At 61.5% G+C, this 18716-nt stretch overlaps 1 protein-coding gene across 12 annotated transcripts; it reads left to right on the top strand.

Annotated features, from left to right (window-relative positions):
* Window positions 1–170: 170 nt before the first annotated feature.
* TRAF7 (TNF receptor associated factor 7) lies at window positions 171–18556 on the top strand. 12 transcript variants are annotated; one of them, XM_019713125.2, is made up of 23 exons: window positions 192–323; window positions 2388–2617; window positions 3130–3175; window positions 7479–7597; window positions 7843–7900; window positions 9884–9975; window positions 12338–12454; window positions 12923–13015; window positions 13200–13233; window positions 13870–14053; window positions 14153–14287; window positions 14994–15211; window positions 15288–15361; window positions 15576–15624; window positions 15701–15828; window positions 15987–16069; window positions 16812–16851; window positions 16957–17073; window positions 17162–17284; window positions 17466–17585; window positions 17675–17806; window positions 17889–18008; window positions 18183–18556. In XM_019713125.2, exons 4-23 carry the CDS (start codon window positions 7517–7519, stop codon window positions 18195–18197), a joined length of 2013 nt encoding a protein of 670 aa, XP_019568684.1. In that variant the 5' UTR covers window positions 192–323; window positions 2388–2617; window positions 3130–3175; window positions 7479–7516; the 3' UTR covers window positions 18198–18556. The 12 variants fall into 12 exon arrangements, with proteins under 12 accessions (XP_019568688.1, XP_019568689.1, XP_019568681.1 ...); XM_074322824.1 differs by having other exon boundaries at window positions 3130–3671; XM_019713123.2 differs by lacking the exon at window positions 3130–3175.
* Window positions 18557–18716: the final 160 nt, after the last annotated feature.

The following is an 18716-nucleotide window of genomic DNA, read 5'->3' as shown; positions in this document are numbered from 1 at the left end:
GGGTGGGGGTGATCCTCCCTTTTGTAGAGGCTAACTGTGAGCGACGGATACACAAGACCAATCAGACTCCGATCTGCAACATAGAGTGATTCTCAAGCCGCCAATCCCGCCCCGCGACATCGGAGCCGCCGGAAGTCGTAGTTTCTGAAGAGCTGAGCGTGAGGCGGCCGCCAGGGTCATGAGAGCCGGGGAACTACAAATCCCGGCAGGCGCAGCATCTGAGCACTTCCGGCTCGCGCGTCCGGTCCCTTTCCCGGCCGGCGGCCGAGGGGGCACGATGAAGCGGGAGGGTGGTGCTGCCGCTCCCCGGCGGCCGCGGGCGGGTGAGTGTTCGCGCCGAAGTCGTGGCTCGTGCCTCGGGACCGCGCGGTGGGGCGGGGGGCGGGTGCCTCGGAGTCCCGCGAGGGGTCAGGCCTGGGGGGCGGGGCTGAGATGGGCTGGGGTCTCGGCTCCTGTTCCTCTTTTTGCCTGTCAGCGGGTCCGTCGCTCGCTCCATCCTTCCTTTCTCTCCTTTATTCATTCCTTCTTCCTGCGTTTATTGAGCGCCGCCGGGGTGTTGTAGGCGCCGGGAGACTGCGGAGAGCATGATCCCAGTACTCGTAGGCTTTCTCAGCCTCACCACTGTTGACAGTTCGTGCCGATCATTCTCTGCTGTGCCTTGTAGGATGTAGGGACGGTATTAGATACCAGTATCGTCCCTACTTCCGTTAAGACAACCAAAAATGTCTCCAGACATTGCCAAACGTCTCCAGGGGAACAAAATCCTTCCCCCTTGAGAACCGGTGATCTAGAGAGGGGGAAGGGACTGACAATACACAGACAGAATCATGAGGAATTGTGGTCGGTGCTTATGAAAGAAACAGGGCGCTGAGAGAGTACTGGAGGCTCCTGAAAGGCTTCGGGTGGGGGAGCCCTACAGCAAGCAGCCTGTCCTGGAAGTTGCTGGAAGAGCATGCCAGGCAGAGGGAGCAAGATGGGTAAAGGGCTTGGCGTCCATCAGTGAGTACTGGCAACGGGGTGAGAGGCGAAGTCGATGAGGCCAGGCCAGTGAGTGAGGTGGCAGGGATTGTATTGTGCTTACAAGGGAGGCCGTTGGAGGACTCAACCACAGGAGCGCCTGCATCAGATCTAAGTCTAGTAAGGAGCCTCTGGTTGTGTGCGGAGGAGAAACGGGGGTCAGTGAGCAAGCAGGAGAGAGTGAGGCGGCTGGCCTGTGCGTAGAGAAGAGTGGGTTGGGGGCCTCATCTTCTGCTCCTCACTGGGCCTGGTTGTCTTGAGCCAGATCTGGGTATTCAGCTGGGGCTGAATCTGGGGTCCTACTGGATACATCCCTGCTCTGGGGCGGAGTGGGGTGGATAGGAAAAGGTGGGGTTCCAATCTACTTTGCTGCCTCCTTTGCTTAGAGCTCCTTGCTGCCCAGCCTGTCTGCCTACCCTTCTCCCCATCCCTCAGACCCCTCCAGTGCACACCCAGGCTCCCTCTCTTGGGGGCTGCCTTCACCAAGCATGTGGCTTTTCTCTTCCTCATTCTCTTTCTTTAGGCCTCTCCCTTCCCACATCCCTTCCTTGAGGGCCTGTGGCAGGCACAGCCTCTGTCGTAAATGCTTACTTTTGCTGCTCTGGGCATTCACATTTCTCTGTGTCTCGAAGTTTCTACGTCCTATAGTTACACTGTGTTCAGGAAGCCAGAGCCTCCCTCTGAGGGGAAGCAGGAATATGGGCAGCCTGCCTGAGGGAGGTGACCAGCAAGGAAGGAGGGGCCCAACCTGCGGGTTCCCTGTGGAGTAACTCCCTCTGTGGCTGTGTGTCATGAGCTTTCTGGAAATGAATGAAAAAGATCAGGGTCTTCAGTATTGACTTAGGTGGTACAGAAACCTGTGGAAAAGTGCCTTTGACAGGTGATATGGAGCTTAGTAGTACTCCTAACCCTCTCTGCCCCTTACACCAGGCTCCTAGCTTCTCCAGGGTCAGACTCACGTTTAGGTGTCACCCTGTCCCCTCTTGCTAGCATAGAGCCTGGCATGCATTCAGTGTGACCCTTAGCCAGCTTGCTGAACAAAGGGGTGAACAGTTTGGGAAGTGGAATAAGATGTGGTTAAAGGGTCTGAGCTGGTCAGGAGGTTCCAAGCAGCCTGGACCCTGTGATTTGGCTGTTCCCTGGTATAACTTGGCATGGAGCTGGCCTAAGGGCATGGTGGGACTCCTTGGCTTGCTGGTGGCAATGGAGAAAGCAGAGGAACAGGGCTTTGGTCAGCCTCGGCATGATCTCTTGCTGGTTGGATGTCCCTGGGACAGCCTCTTACCCTCCATTGTCAGCTCTCAAAGAAGAGCTGCTGTTGCGGATCTTTCACTGTTTACTCACGCGTCATCTCTCACGGTTCCTTCCAGATGTGGGTATATCCACTCCATTTTGTGGGTGAGAAATCTGAGGCCCAGGTGGACAAGCAGCTTGCCTAAAGTCACACAGCTGTTAAGTGGCAGAAGTGGGATTTGAACCCAGGTCTGTCTGAGTCTGGCGCCTGTGGCCTTGACCACGGTACTCTTCCACCTCCCTAACGGACACATGAAGGGTTCAGTGTAAAGCATGTGTGTGAAGTGCCAGCGCACGCCGAGCCCTGGTAGGTGTCAGCAGGATGTGACCTGCTCTAAACCTGCGTACCCATGGGCCTTGCCTCACTCGTGGGTGGGCACCTAGGACTCCACCAGGCCCTCTGAGGGGCCCACCAACCCCTTGACTTCCAACAGATACAGGGTTCTCTTGGGCAGAAGAGATGTCGTTGCTCCCTGAAGGAGCATGGAGTCAGGGGGGACAGATGAAGGAGGAAATGGGCACTGGGGGCTCGTGCTAAAGTCACTATGCAGACCTGGCACTTGGCCACCCCAGGAAGGAGGAGGCGAGCGATCTGGAAGCCTTGTGGCAGGGTTGAACCCTTGTGGGAGGGCACCAGGTAGAAGGAGCAGCCTGGCAAGAACCCAGGGCTGAGGGATATACAGAAGGAGTGGTTCACAGGCCGCAAGGGCGTGGGGTGAACTGTGGAGCGGGCCAGGCCAGGTCTCTGCCCTCTACGCTCGCAGTGCACCTTCAGACTGGCTGTGTCCTGGCGACTTTGTGCCTCCCCAACTTCTGCAGGGAAGCGAGAAAGAGGAAGCCAGGGAGCCGGAAGCCATACGGCGTGGTGAGGAAATGGCTGAGGGGACCTGGAGGTGTATACCAGGCCCGGGCACCACTGGCCACTTGGCTCTTGGGCAAAGGCCCAGGACCTGTTTCTACAAGTTTCGACCTATGGATTTGAGACAGCCAGGATCACGCTTCCCAGAGCTGCCCCTGCAGCCAGGCTAGGCTGGGCGCTGAGTTGGAGGGAGGGTATGAGCAGGAAAAAGTGGCCCCTGCAGTGAGGGGGTTACACATGCCACTTCTTCCCAGAAGGCTCTCCCTGGTCTGGATTTGGACGTCCCCTAGGCTGGTCTAGGTCCCTGCCCTGTACACAGCCCTCAGGTGTGGGCAAGAAAGGACGGGGAGATGAGGCTGGCTCCGAGGCAGGAGGGGAAGTGAAGGCATTTCCATTCCAAGTAGGGGTTAAAGCTGGGCCAGTTGAGCAGGAGGAGCCCCCTCCTGCCAGCACAAGGGCCCGGGCCCGTGGACTCTGGAGAGGCTGGACCTGGACAAGAAAGGTAGGAGGCTGGATGGGGGTGCAAGGGAGCAGAGCCCCGGGGGTGGGGAGGCCACCGCAGGTGTCTAGTCGGACAGGCCTCACGGCCTCCGTGGAGTCGGGGCTGTGTGTGCAGAGAGAAAGGAGGCGAGGTGAGGGCAGAGGCCTGGGCTGGGTGCTGGGAGGGAAGGGAGGCTGGGCAGGCCTCAGGTCAGGGCCTCCTGGGTGCTGAGGGGATCCCGAGTGTCACACTCTACCTGTTTGAGATGGAAAAAATGTGCTAAAGACAACCAGAGAAGTGTGTGTATGTGCGTTTGCTATGGCAACCAGGCCTGTTTCTATAGGATTTGGCAGCCCGGCCTGGGTTTGGGTCAGGGGATCCCAGGGCAGGGGCTGACCCAGGGGCTGCACCTGGGACTCTGGCAGAAGTCCAGCTAGCCGGCCTCGGTGGCAGGTGGGCTGACGTGTCCGGAGCCACCGGTACTCCTCCCTGGGGCAGTCGAGGCCGAACCTGTTTCCAGGGCACACCTACTCCTCGCTGGCTCAACTGCTGTTCAGGAGACCCTGCCACATCCGCTGCCTGGGGCTGCTGGAGGACCTGCCTCGAGGTGGGGCTTGGCCCTAGTGGGGACCTGCGTCTGGCTACCCCACTGTCCCGACTCCAGCATGGCCCACCTGGGCCGCCCACGCCACTGGCTGCCAGCCACAGGGCCCAAGTGGGTGGGGACCCAGGCCATGCCTGACCCACACCCCCTCTGAGTGCTTCCCAAGGGAAAGGGGTGAGCAGTAGATTCTGGGCTGCCTCCAGGGGGTGGGTTGGGGAGGGGTTCCCAACAAGCTGGCCTGCCCTCCCTCACAGGCTGCTCAGAGAAGGGGGGTGACGGGGGCGTTCCTGAAGAGATGAAGCGTTGCAGGTGGCTGTCTGGTTCCTTATCGGACAGTGAGCGCACCCCAGGGCCCCTGGAGCCCTTTGGACATGGACATGGGTAGACAAAGACTCCTGGGCTCCCCTGAGGCCCCTGGGAACAGGCAGGGTGGGGACTTGGCAGGCTGTGCGGAGGGAGCTGAAGCCTTTCTTGCTCTCCCCACCCACAGCCGGGTTTGCCTAGCCCACCAGCCTGTGGCTTTTCCCAGTTTGGGAGACGCCAGGTCCTTGGGCAGGCAAGGATTCTTGTTCTAGTTGACAGCTCCCTGACTGTCTGAGAACCTCAGGCTGACTATGGGTTGGGGAAGAGGCCTACCTGCCATCGGGGTTCAGGGCACCCCCCCCCCAGAACAGCTGCATCCAGCATCCCTGTAGCTGGGGTTCTGGCCTGCTGCGCCAGAGGATACCATGCAGGGGAAGACTGTTATTGCAGAATGCAGCCCCTGGGGGACCGGGCTGAGGGCGGGCTGAGAGCATCTTGCTCAATTCCAAGATGCTTAGCAAGCAATCACTGTTCCAGGCTGGGTGGGGCACACAGATGGGGGGGGCGGCTGGACTGCATCCCAGGGTCCTGCCCACGCCAGGTGAACCGGGAAATGGTTCCCTCCCTCCTTCCCTGGCTCAGCTTGGCTCACGGGTCAATCTTGTAGGTCCCCCGATAGGTGGTGTGTGGGGGCTGTGGGGCTGCAGGCCTGTCCACTATTGGCCGTCTGGGACTTTCCAGCCTATTTGCATGTTACCCTGTGAGCACTGCATGCCTTTCTGTTTACTTCACTTCAGAGCGAGGGACAGCCAGAGGCCTGCTCTCCCAGACTGTAGCAACAGGCGCTGCGGTACTTGGGGCACGCGGGACCCACGGAGGCTGGTGGGCTGGCCGTGGTCCCGGGGGGGAGTGCTTGCCGGGGTCCTGACCCCGGACCACGGGCACTGTTCGCTGGAGCCAGCAGCTGGCCTCTTGGCCCTGGGAGCTCGCAGTGGAGGTAGCACATGGATTGTAAGATGCAGGTCAGTGCCGGCCAGCTGCCTCCCTGTGACCCCCCCCCCCCGCCCCTTCCCTGCCCTGTGGTGCTGGGCCAGGAGCCACCGTTGGGTTTCCCAAGAGGGTGGATCCTTTTCTACTGCTGGTGGAGTCCTGGAGCTCCTGCTTCGGGCTGTCTGGGCCTCCCCTGGCCTGGCCTCCTTACCGCAAGCAGGGTGGTCCCCAAGACTTCCTGGTTAGTGTGGAGACCAGCAGTCGCCCTGAAGGTGAGGCTTCCAGATGTGCCACATTCACACCTCTGCCCGAGGGCCTGGCACTGCGCATTCTTCCCTGAGAAGACAGGCCACCAGAGAGACTGGTCTGGGGCACACAGCCAAGCCTTTTGAGTCATGGCAGGGGGAGTGATGGACAGGACGGGAGGCTTTGGCCACGCTCTCAGGTCCCCCTATGTAAGTGAATCCACAGGGTGGACAGAGCATGAGGGTGGGGGTGGTGCCTAGTGGGGGCAGGGCCTGAGAGCCAACCTGTTGAGTCCTGAGTCATGAGCACTTGGAGGGTGGCATTGCTGGTGGCATTTGAAAGGGCAGGTAGAGAGAGAAGAACAAAGAGAGAGCAGGGACACAGGGCGTGGGAGCCAGCTCCTCCCTGCAGAACCGTAGGCTGGGTTGGCGGACCGCTGGGAGGACCCCAAGTCACACTGCCTGGCCATCGTATGTGTGGGGGGGCAGACACTGCTTGATGAAGAAAGTGCCAGAACCAGCTAGACTGTGCAGTTGGCCCGTGCTGTACTCACCTGGGGCGGGAACAGAGAGCATTTCCCGCCCCCTCCCACAGTGTGGGGGGCTCAGCAGCCTTCTCGGCCCTGAAGGACCTCCAGGCCACAGGGTGGGGCCCCCGCCTCCCATCCCACCACCGGGAGCAAGATGAGTCTGGCCACCCTCCCCACCTTCAAGCCAGGCCTGTCTGTGGCTCTGAACACGGCTGAGTCCGCTGTGCGGGCAGACGCGGCTCTTGGCTGCAGAGTGCTGTGGGTGCTGACAGTGGGAAAACCGCTGGAGGGCGCCTGCCGATAGGACCACCAGAGGGTGGGCTCTGTCTGGCAGTAGGGCTGCTCTCTGGGCCGTCCTCAGTGGCTCTAATCCCTTCTCTCTCCCGTGGGCACTTCTGAGCCACCCCAGCCCCTCTCTTCTGGGGAGTGGAGTGGTTGGAGGCCTGGGATGATTCGCACTGTGCCTTCTTTCTGCCAGTTAGCCCAGCAGCCCTGAGTCACAGTGGAGGGGCTAGGAGGTTTCCTTTGGTCCTGGGGTAGGTGACCTGCACAAGGGGAAGAGTCGGCTCCTCACTTGGCCCCTCCTCCCCCTGCCTAGAAGGTGCTTGCTCTGTGTGTTGAGGCTCGTGAGGAGTTGGGCTCCAGGTACGTCACCCAACAGGTTCTCTGGGGTGTGGCCATCGTCTCCACCATCCTGCAGACTGGGGCTGGCCCAGTCCTGACCTTCCCTGGCGGGAAATAGGCATGTAACTTGGTCACGTTGTGTGCCCCGCCTTGGCTCCAGGGAAACTTGGCCCTCAGACCCAGAAGAGCAGACAGAGCATGGGAGGGTGGTTGGGTGTGCTCTCTACCTCGAGCAGAGCTGGGTGGGCTTTTCCGAAGTGTTAAGCCTTCAAGGAAGGTAAAACTGAGTGCCAGCTGCCTGCCTACATCCAGAGCTTCCTCCCTTCCTCAAGCCTGTCGCACCTGGGACAGGAGGGAGGGGAAGGGACTTTGCCCGCGTGGACCTGCCCTTGTTGGTATCGGTGATGCAGAGAGGCAGACGTGTGCCCCATGGCGGACTGGCCAGAGCAGGCCTTCTGTGTGGAGCAGGCCCAGCCAGCTGACAGGGGCCTGGCCACCATCTCTAAAGCCCCCCTTTGTGCTCCACCCACAGGGGACACTGCCCGGGGACCCTAGATGCCTCTCTAGAGCATGAGCTCAGGCAAGAGCACCCGCTACAACCGCTTCTCTGGAGGGCCTACCACTCTTCATACCCCAGACATCGCCACTGGGGTAAGGGGCACCCCGTGGGTAAGGGTCTGCTCTTTGTGCACCCCCCACGGCCCAGGGCCCCCCAGCAGAGCTTCCAGAGGGGTCCCTCTCTGGAGGTCCTGTGGGCAGGCTGTGATGTGCGTGTGGGTGGTGTGTCCGTGTGTATGTGCACGGGGGTGCGTTAGGTGACAGCATGCCATTACATGGCCACATGTGTCCACGTCCTTTCTGGAGTCAAGGCCACGTCTCATCTGTTCTCTCTCCAGACCAGAATGGAAACGACCTTCGGGCCCGCCTTTTCAGCTGTTACCACTATCACGAAAGGTGAGCCTGTGAGCCCAGGCCAGCCCAGCTGGGCATAATTTGGGTGCCTCTAACACCACGAGGGTCCGTGGGGCCTTTCTTGGTGGGGCAGGGAGCAGGAGCTGGCTTTGGAGACCAGGCCGCTTGGCTTCGGTCCCCTTCCCCAGCTGGACAGGAGTCTGCCATCCTGCTCCCGGGGATTCTGCTTTTGCCGCTGGGCCCTCCCCAACTCCACCAGCCCCCGGCCCTTCTTCCTGGTGCCTTACCCGTCACCTCTCCAGGGAGGACTGCCTCAGCTTCCCCGGCACCCCACACATACCTGTCCCTGTCACACTGACTCCCGCTCAGCCCTGCCCCAGGCTCCTAGCAGCCTCCAAGGTTGGACCTGGGGACTGTGCGGGCATAGGTCAGGGACACAATGTGCTCATGGGGTCCCTTCTCGAGTCTGGTCCCACAGCTGTGGCTCCAGCGCTGTGTGTTGAAGGAAGTGGTGAGGAACTGGCACACGAGGGCACGCCCTCCTTCCCAAAGGGTGCGGGGCCCCTCCTGTCAGGACTAGGGTTCCAGGGATGGTTTGTTCTTTTGCCTTTTTGGCACTGGGCCGCTCATAGGAGCACACCAGCTGCTAATTGCTGTTTTAATTGCTTTTCCTCGGTTTCCTCTGGATACCCGTGGTGCTATGGTCACCGGGCTGCTCACACCAGCTCCTCTTTGCCGCTGAGTGACCCCCTGAGGGGCTCGGAAAGAGCCCTGTTTTCGTCTTAGATTTTTTTTCTCCTGAGGGAAAAGAAAATAAACATCACCCCTAATCTCACCAGCCAAGTAACTATCTTAATTCTTCATCTACCTTCAGAGATGTCACAGCCCTGTAATGCAGGTGAAAGCTCCCAGGCAGTGAATGACAGGGGCCTCTCTTGTCCTTGTCCTGCCCAGTGACTCCCTTGATGGCAGTGATGGGTCAGAGCTGGGCATGAACACTTGCCTCACCTGGTCCCTCTCATTGCAGATGGGGAAACTGAGGCCCAGTCACAGGGGAGCCAGTTGAAGTCTGGATCATAATCCCAGGTCTTTGGGCTGGTTGTGACATCTGGGTGTGGCTGGGGCCTGAAGCTAGTGGCCGCCACTCCTGGCCTCTGGCTTCCTCCTGCTCCCATGTGGACCCCTGACCAGCCCCTTCTCGGGGCAGCCAGGGTGACCTGTAAGAGGAGGAGGGTGTGGGCCTCCAGCAGCCTTCCCAGGGGGAAGCGAGGCCAGTGGCCGATTTCGGGTTGTGACCATGCCAGGGAAGGAGGTGGGAGATAAGTGGCCCTAGACCACCAGGCTGCCATCTTGGCCTCTCCACATGCCGGCTGAGGGGCCTCAGACCTCTCTGTGCCTCAGTTTCCTCCTCTGTGGCCTGAGGTTATCAGAGAACCCACCGGGCAGGGTTACCTTGAAGGTCAGACAGAATGATGTCCCAGCTCCTGCCGAGGTGTAATCACTCGCGTGCTGGCTTCAGGCCTCAGCTGGGCACAGAGTGGCTCCCCGTTTAGGTTGGGTGCTGGGAGCTGGTTGTAGAGGCTGAGAAGACTCCTCCAACCACCACCCCCAGGCGGCAGGGCTCGGCGCTGGGACTGTCCAGGGCAGGTGGAGCCCTATGGCTCAGGCACTGGGGGGGCCACCTGAGCCCCCACCTGCCTCGTCCTGGAGAGGGCTGAGAGCTAATGACAGAGCAAGCCGGGGCCCTTGCTGGGGGCACGGGGCCAGTTCATGCTGTGCCCTGCTCAGGCACCTGCTGGAGACAGCGTTCCCAGGTGCCCCTGAGCCCAGCCCCAGCCGAGTTGCCCTCAAATCCAAAAGGAGGCAGTAGGAGTAGGCAGAGGCAAGAAGAAGTCGTCTTCCTGAAGACGACTAGCCCAATGTCCAGCCCAGTCTCTGCACCTGCCTGGCCCACCACCCACCACGGAAGGTCAGGCCTCCCTCCGAGTCCCACACTCACGGCATCCGGCCCTCTTTTCTTGGCAGCCGATGGGAGCAGCACGTACAAACAGCACCGCAGGACACCCTCCTCTTCCAGCACCCTTGCCTACTCCCCTCGGGATGAGGAGGACAGTATGGTAGGTGTGGACCAGACTCGCCCCTCCCCACCCTGCAGGAGCCCCCCGCTATGCCCTCTCTCCCAGGACCAGGTCCCAGGAGGAGCCGAAGTAGGAGGCTCAGCCTCAAGGAGCCCTGAGCCCGGGGAGCTGGTGAGACGGAGTGCTAGTGTGTGTGGACACCCTGAGGCCCAAGCACCGAGGCAGGATTGCGTGGCAGAGGTGGCCAGCAGGGATGGCTGGGCCAGAGGGTACAGTGTGGCTCCATCTTGAGTAGGTGGGAGCCACTGAAGGTTCAGCCAGGAGGGCAGCAAGATCAAATTCCCATTTTTTAAGTTCCATGCTGCCGAGTAGAGGATGAAGTGTGGGTTGCCAGGTAGCGGCAGGAGGCCCAAGAAGGGGCTCCTGATGAGGAAGATGGGCCCCAGCAGATGGGGAAAGGTGGACAGGCCCAAGCTGGGGGGTCAGCAGAGGGGGCCTGCAAGGCGCGTGCTGACTGCAGGGGAGCTGGAGAGGCCCTTGCTGCTGGTTCTGCAGTGAGAAAGGTTCTGCAGAGTAGGGGCCATGTGGCTGGGGTCACAGTGGATATGCCCTGCTTTTCTGTCCGCTGGCACTCATCGCTGGGCTCTGGGCCTGCCTGGGGAATCGAGGACTTGCCCCACGGGTGTGGGGGAGACACCGGCACATTTGGGCCCTCCTGCCACTGACCTGTCCTGTGTCCTGCTTTCTGCTTTCCCTTGGCAACCTGACGGACTCCCCTGGTTCTCCCGTGCTGCCGGCCTCCCAGGACCTAAGGCTTCTCGTCGTGCTAGGCCGCCAGGCCTTTGTTTCCTATTTAATAGGAAGAAAACAGTGTTTTTAATGATTTGACAAAACACTCTTGTGCCAGGCACTGCCCTGGGTCCTCTGTAAAGACAAGTCACACGACATGTCCTACTTCCTCCAGCTCTGCCAGTCTCCATCTCCACAACCTCCGGCCTGCCCACGGGAGTATGGCTGGGATCAAGAAGGCCCGCCTTCCCACTGGGGCCTCCAAGGAAGCGAATACCCCGTGTCTGTGGTCTCTGTGATCCTGGCGCTTGGTGGCCCAAAGGGGGTGGAAATGTGCTGTGAGGACCCTGAGGCCATGACCGCCTGGGCACCTTATCGTTGGCTGCTGGGGCCCCACAGGCTGCCTCTCCGCCTGCCCTGGGTAGCTGGCAGCATCAGCTCCCTCGCTGAGGAGGGCAGGCAGATGGGAGAGTAGAGCCAGGCCAGGCCCAGCTTGCTTGGCCCAGCTCCCATCTGGACCTGTTGCCCTCTGGTTTCCACTGCTGCCCATGGGGATGGTTTGACTCACTTCCTCTGACTTTCCCCTCTTGTTTCTCATGTGGCGTTTCCATGCAAACTTGCCACTTGGGAGGCTGTGAAGAGAGGTGGGCACGGTGCTGGTGAGGGAGGTGCCTCCTGTGGGCACTCGAGGGTCACAGGGATCTCTGCTGCCCTCGCTTAGGGAAGCCAGGCCCTGGAACTGGCTGGGCTCTGCAGAACTGGCATTGCCTGGCCCGGCATCACTCTGTCCTTGGCGGGTCTCACATTCTGGGCTGGTGGGGAGGGGATCGTTCCAACAGCCCCCACACCCACGGAGGCTCAGAGGCAGCTTGGCCCCAGAGCGGCCGGGACCAGGAGGGGCCCATGGTCTGGGTGTAGAGGCAGGAGGTTTGTGGCTCACAAATGAGGCTTCAGAGCGGGAGTGGGTGTGTGGGACTAAGGGCTCTTGAAGGATCTGTTCCGGAGGATTCCAGGACTCCCCCAAATCCTCATCTTCGGTGGCTCAGGCAGAGGCGGGCACCTGTGGCTGTCCCTCCTGCATGCAGAAGCCTGGCCAAGGTTCAGTGGGGGTGTCGTCACCTTCCCTGGGAGCCCCACTGGCCTGGCCCAGTGTCCCCAGCCAGGGAGGCCAGGTGGGCAGCTGAGTCTAACAGGCACCCAGAGTCCCACAGCTTCTCCCAGCCAGCCTCCCATTCCCTTCCCTCCAGCAGTCCAGGGGCCACGGCTGCCCCAGGATTGGCTGGTGGAGGTGCCCCCTGTGCAGCCCACATTCCCTCACGGGAAGCAGGAAACAGGCCTAGCGTGTCCTCGTAGAATTGAATAGCAGGAAGTCTCTCCATTTACACAAAGAAAGTTGGCAGACGTGAGTGGGCGGCCTAATAGGGCTGGGACCGCTGGGCAGGAGGGGGCCTGGGCATTGCACCGGCTCCCAGGCACACACCATGGCCCCGGCAGGCTGAGTGAGCACCCGGAGAACGGGGCAGCCCCGGGGGGGTCCCACTGCCCTCAGTGTGCACAGGGGCTCGGCCCCAACCTCCCCGCTGGCTGACCGGTACCTGTCTCCGTGCCACAGCCCCCCATTAGCACCCCGCGCCGCTCCGACTCGGCCATCTCCGTCCGCTCCCTGCATTCCGAGTCCAGCATGTCCCTGCGCTCCACGTTCTCGCTGCCCGAGGAGGAGGAGGAGCCGGTAGGTGTGGTGGCCATCGGGTGGGCTCAGCTCAGAGGACTCCAAGGGACCCTCACTGTGCTGTGGCAGTGGGAGGGCACTTTCCCCTCAGGCACAGTGAGACGGTGATCGGATCGGGTCAGGGGCCCCCATCCTCTCTGGACCTGGCCAGGTCCCCTAGGCATGTTCTTTTCACTCCCCACCCCAGGGGCTGCCCAGGGGCCAGCTTTGGGAGCCAAAGGTGGGACCTGTGTAGGGCCCTTTCTAGTTGCCCTCTCAGTTAATCGGGCATAGGTGGGCCGAAGGCATGGCTACAGGGGTCCTCCCTACTTGGGCCCTGGGCCTCAGCAGGCTCCTCTTGGCACATGTCCCAGCTGAGGTGCCCCTACCCTGAGAGGGCAGCCCAGGCCTGCAGGGGGAGGGGCTGGGTGCCCCTCACCCATGTCAACACCCCTGGGCCCCACTCTCACCGGCCCTGCCTGGTTCTAGGAGCCGCTGGTGTTTGCCGAGCAGCCCTCGGTGAAGCTGTGCTGCCAGCTCTGCTGCAGTGTGTTCAAGGACCCTGTGATCACCACGTGTGGGGTGAGGCTGCCCGTCCCCTCCCTGACCTGTGCACCGTGGGGCCAGGTGGGCTGCCAGCCCCGTCCATGTGGAGCCTGGACCCTGGTCACAGGCCTGGTCTGGCCGCCCAGCAGGTGCCCTCTGCATTGAGCACCAGGTGGGGGTGACTGCGGCCATGCCCCAAGTCTGCCCGTTGTCTCCACAGCACACATTCTGTCGACGATGCGCCTTGAAGTCAGGTAGGGCCCTCCCAGACCCAGGCCTGGCCGCCTTGTTCTCCAGATGGGAGGGAGGACCCTCCAGGGAGGTCCCAGCCTAGGCCCAGCACTGATGGTGCCCCTGGCTGCACAGCGGCTTCTCCTAGTCCTGTGCACAGTGTCTCTGCTGCGGGTGGCGGTGGCCCCTGGGTGCGCTCGGGCCAGGCTCAAGATGTTGACGAGCAAAGCAGTAAGACCCGCAGCTGGGGACCTCCTGGGCTCTGCACCCTCACTATCAAGGCTGCTGCCTCGGTCTCAGGCATGAGCAGCCAGCCAACACCCCTGCCAGGCCCGGAGCTAGGTCCCCTCCCACTCTGTCCCCAGCACCCTTGGCCCTGTCCCAGACTTCCTGGTCAGCAGGGAGGTCTCCACTCCCCCAGTGGTTATTCTTGGTGGCCTGGCCATGTACCGCTTACTGTTCTGGGCACCTCAGAGCGCAGGTAGATGGGTGGATCGAGCCCCTGACAGAGGCACGATCCACCCAGCTGGGGGAAGCAGGCTCCAGGTAGCTAACCAGGGAACTGTCCCCGCTCACGCAGCCTGGCCACAGTGCCCTGGGCAGAGGTGCCAGGAGAGGGTGGCTGGTGGGCCGTGGGGTCAGCATGCCCTCCCCTCCAGAGAAGTGTCCTGTGGACAACGCCAAGCTGACGGTGGTAGTGAACAACATCGCGGTGGCCGAGCAGATCGGGGAGCTCTCCATCCACTGCAGGCACGGCTGTCGGGCAGCCGGGGTGGGGAAGCCCACCGTCTTTGAGGTGGACCCCCGAGGGTGCCCCTTCACCATCAAGCTCAGCGCCCGGAAGTAAGTGCCCCCCGGGGCCCCCAGCTCCCTGGCCCTCCCAGGGGTGCTAAAAGCAGCACTTCTGGGGACTCAGCCCGTCCCATGTGGCACCTTTCACAGGGACCACGAGAGCAGCTGTGACTACAGGCCCGTGCGGTGCCCCAACAACCCCAGCTGCCCGCCCCTCCTCAAGATGAACCTGGAGGCCCACCTCAAGGAGTGCGAGCACATCAAGTGTCCCCACTCCAAGTACGGGTGAGTGGGCGGGGGTGGGTGCGTGGGGGCTGCCCCAGGGTGGGGGTGGACGGGCAGGAGGATGGGCGGGGGGGCCTGGGCTGCCATTCACAGTCCCTCCTTCAGCAAACCTTTGTTGAGATCCGCCTGTGTGCTGGGCGCTGGGGAGACAGCCAGGGTCCCTGGGGAGATGGACCTTAGCGGGAGCCACACCGTCGACTATGTAATTACAAACTGAGGTACAGGTGCCGCGAAGGAGAGACCTGAGCCCCATGGGAACACAGGGCGGAATGGTTGGGGAGCTGGGGTGGTCAGGGAAGGTGTGAGCTGAGAACTAACGCATGTGTGGGCTTGAGCCGGGCAAAGACCAGGGCAAGAGCTTCTGGCAGCTAGACCAGCAGGGGAGGACTTGAGCAGAGCCAGACCTGAGACCAGAGGGGGCTGGGGGTGGGAAAAGAGGCAGGCTGATGAGGAGCCCTTGAAGGAGCTTTGAGCAAGAGCAAAGGGGTTGGGTGTTCCTTGCAAAGTGGCCCGCTGGCTGCTAGGTGCTGGTGGGAACAGGATGGGTGGGCGGGCGTGCAGGTGTGGAGAGGATGGTGGCCCATCTGGGGTGCAGTGGGCACAAAAGTGGGATGTGAGAGAGATTCTTGGGGTTGGAGAGGCAGATGGAAGGGTCCTACCGGTGAGCTGGTGAGTAGGGGGGCAGGCAGCTGTCATATCCCTCCAGGTGCACATTCATCGGGAACCAGGACACGTATGAGACGCACCTGGAGACCTGCCGCTTCGAGGGCCTGAAGGAGTTCCTGCAGCAGACAGATGACCGCTTCCACGAGATGCACGTGGCCCTGGCCCAGAAGGACCAGGAGATCGCCTTCCTGCGCTCCATGCTGGGCAAGCTCTCAGAGAAGATTGACCAGTTGGAGAAGAGCCTGGAGCTCAAGTTTGGTGAGGGCCTGGCCCAGAGGGGGTGGGGGTGCAGCCCCTCCTCCTGGTCCCTGACACCCTCTCCCCTGCCACTCAGATGTCCTGGATGAAAACCAGAGCAAGCTCAGCGAGGACCTCATGGAGTTCCGGAGGGATGCGTCCATGTTGAATGTGAGCGTGCACGGGACAGATGCAGGGAGGTGAGGTGGGTGGGGGACACAGGACCGTCCCTCAGCTGGGGCCCCAGCAGGAGGCTTGCCCTGCTCAGGATTAGGTGTCTGTGCTGGGAGGGCTGCTGCTACACCTGCCCTGCCCCCGCTGAGCCCAGGCCAGCGGGCAGGGGACGGCGGAGCCACAGCCATGCCCTTCGCTCTTGGCCTTGCAGGATGAGTTGTCCCACATCAACGCACGGCTGAACATGGGCATCCTAGGATGTGAGTATGGGCCCGCTGCTGCCCCCACCCTCCCGGAGGCCCCCAGGCCCCTCACCAGCTCGTTCTGTCTCTGCAGCCTACGACCCGCAGCAGATCTTCAAGTGCAAAGGAACGTTCGTGGGCCACCAGGGCCCTGTCTGGTGTCTCTGTGTCTACTCCATGGGGGACCTGCTCTTCAGTGGCTCCTCCGACAAGACCATCAAGGTGGCTGGGGTCCTGCCTGGGGGCATCTGCAGCCTGGCGGGGCTTCCTCCCATGGGCGGGGCTTTCTCTCCGAGGCTGGCGTATGTTCTCATTCCTACCATGCCACCCTGGCACCTGGCTGATCCGGCTGGGACCCGCTGTAACTCTGGTCTCTACAGGTGTGGGACACGTGTACCACCTACAAGTGCCAGAAGACGCTGGAGGGCCATGACGGCATTGTACTGGCGCTCTGCATCCAGGGGTGAGTACAGGCACATGTTTACCCACTGACCATGGCCCGCATGGAGCCGGGGACCGGAGACCCTGAGCTGCTGCCCCGTGGGCTGAGAGCTCATGCTTGTGTGGCCACATGTGTCACACGGCTGTGTTGGCCCCTCCTGTGAGGCACTCTCGACCTTGAGCAGGGCTGGGTCTCTGGATGGTAGCACGTGGGCCCTCCATCCCTGACGTCATACATTCCCAAAGCAGAGCCGTGGCCCTGGAGGGCCTCAGGTGGCCAGAGGACAAAGATGGGACATCAGAGAGTGAAGGCAGGAGCTCAGCTGTCACTGGCCTGGGCACAGCTCAGGGACAGGACTATAGAGCAGATGGCCCAGCCACCTTTTCGCCCCTCTAGAAAGGGACGGACCCTTTCTAGACTTTCCTTCTGTCTTGTGTCATGAGGCTTTGTGTTATGGGCGTGTATGGGGTGGGGGTGCTCGAGCAGAGGAAACAGCAGCTTGACTGGCAGCAGTGCTAGTGGGGTAATTACCTCCCCGCTTGGCAGTCAGACACTTGCCAGGCAGGCACAGGGTTTGGGCCTCCACTTCCGAGTCCCCGTCCCTGAGACTAGAATACTGAGGCTGGGCTCATGGAAGCAGCAGTGGCCGTGGCACTGGCCCAAGCTGCTGGTTCCTGGTGGCCACTGCTACGTTGGCCTGCAGGGCAATGTTACCAAGGATGGTGGCTTCTCCTTCTCTGACACCGTGGCCTTGTTTCCCCAGGTGCAAGCTCTACAGCGGCTCGGCAGACTGTACCATCATCGTGAGTGGGGACTACAGGAGGGGTCAGGCCGCCTCAGGAGCTGGGAGCCCCAGGCTCAGAGCAGCAGGGCCGGTGCCTGAGGCTTCCTGTCCTCCCTCCCACCAGGTGTGGGACATCCAGAACCTGCAGAAGGTGAATACAATCCGGGCCCATGACAACCCTGTATGCACGCTGGTCTCCTCGCACAACATGCTGTTCAGCGGCTCCCTGAAGGCCATCAAGGTCAGGCAGGGCAGTGTGTGTGCACGTGTGGGGTGTTGGGGTGCCGAATGCCTGGCCGCCCAGCCCACACTCCCAGCTCTCCCCACAGGTCTGGGACATTGTGGGCACTGAGCTGAAGCTGAAGAAGGAGCTCACAGGCCTCAACCACTGGGTACGGGCCCTGGTGGCCGCCCAGAGCTATCTGTACAGTGGCTCCTACCAGACAATCAAGGTACCGCTGCACCACGCTCCCAGCACTGCCCAGGCCACTTCCTGAGGACTCCATCTGCCCCGCCCCCTTCCTGCCAGAGCAGGGGGATCCTCCCATACACCCTGGGTGGGGAGTGGGCTGCCCACGGTGTCCAAAGCCCCAGAGGCCCTGGGTGAGGTGCCTGGCCTGCGATCGCCCATAGATCTGGGACATCCGGACCCTAGACTGCATCCATGTCCTGCAGACGTCTGGTGGCAGTGTGTACTCTATCGCCGTGACGAATCACCACATTGTCTGTGGCACCTACGAGAACCTCATCCATGTAAGGGCAGACACCTAGGGGCAGGCTCTGACTCTGGGCCCCCATCTTCCCCGGTCTGTATCTCTGACCTGCCTGTGCCGTCACCTCAGGTGTGGGACATCGAGTCCAAGGAGCAGGTACGGACCCTGACAGGCCACGTCGGCACTGTGTATGCCCTGGCGGTCATCTCAACGCCAGACCAGACCAAAGTGTTCAGCGCGTCCTATGACCGGTCTCTCAGGGTCCGTGCTGGCCTGGTAACAGTGGGAGGCTCAGGGCGGGTGGCCAGACATGGGCAGGTCCTCACGTCCCATGTGCCCCCAGGTTTGGAGCATGGACAATATGATCTGCACACAGACCCTGCTGCGTCACCAGGGCAGTGTAACTGCTTTGGCTGTGTCCCGGGGCCGGCTCTTCTCAGGGGCTGTGGACAGTACTGTGAAGGTCAGTGCCTTGGCTGGTGCCATTGAAAGGGGCTGGCTGCACAGGTGGAGCAGGGGTTGGGGGGTGAGGAGCCGGCAGCCCTGGATGGATGACAGGGAGGGCAGGTATAAACAGCAGGTGGTGTTGGGGCAGGATGGCCAATGGGGCACCTGAAACAGAACCCTTCCTCTGCAGGTTTGGACTTGCTAACAGAATTCAAGCCAGGTCTTGGCTTCTGGGCCCACCCTAGGCCTGTCCAAGCCAGGCTGGCCACATGGGTGGTCTCGGGTTCTCTGCCTGCCCACTGGGGACAGTTGGGCAGGCTCAGCCGGCCAGGAAGTGCCCTCCCTGCCCTGTACCCGGTGAGCCTCCCTCTGCCTGGCTCTGTCATCATTGCTGCCAGGACAGAGGTCCCCCTCTCCACACTCCAGGTATAACGCTCACCTGGCCCACACTCCATCCCCACCCCTGATGGACTTCGGGGCCTTTTTACTCACCTTTTCTACTGTTTTTAGATTGTACATAGATTTGATTACTTCCTCATTGAAATAAAAGCTACACAGACTGTGGCTGTGAGTGGAGACGGTTCTGGGATGGAGAGGCTGCCCGAGAACACTCGTGTGCCCAGGCATCAGCAACCAGTGGGAGGGGGACTTGGGAGGGACCACAAAGTGGCTCCTGTTGTCTGTCGACCCCAGGATGTAGCACTCTATGACTTCCCCTTCCTGC

Source organism: Rhinolophus sinicus, linkage group LG18 (assembly GCF_036562045.2).
Source record: "Rhinolophus sinicus isolate RSC01 linkage group LG18, ASM3656204v1, whole genome shotgun sequence".
Classification (NCBI taxonomy): Eukaryota; Metazoa; Chordata; class Mammalia; order Chiroptera; family Rhinolophidae; genus Rhinolophus; species Rhinolophus sinicus.
This window is presented reverse-complemented; position numbering and strand designations above follow the sequence as displayed.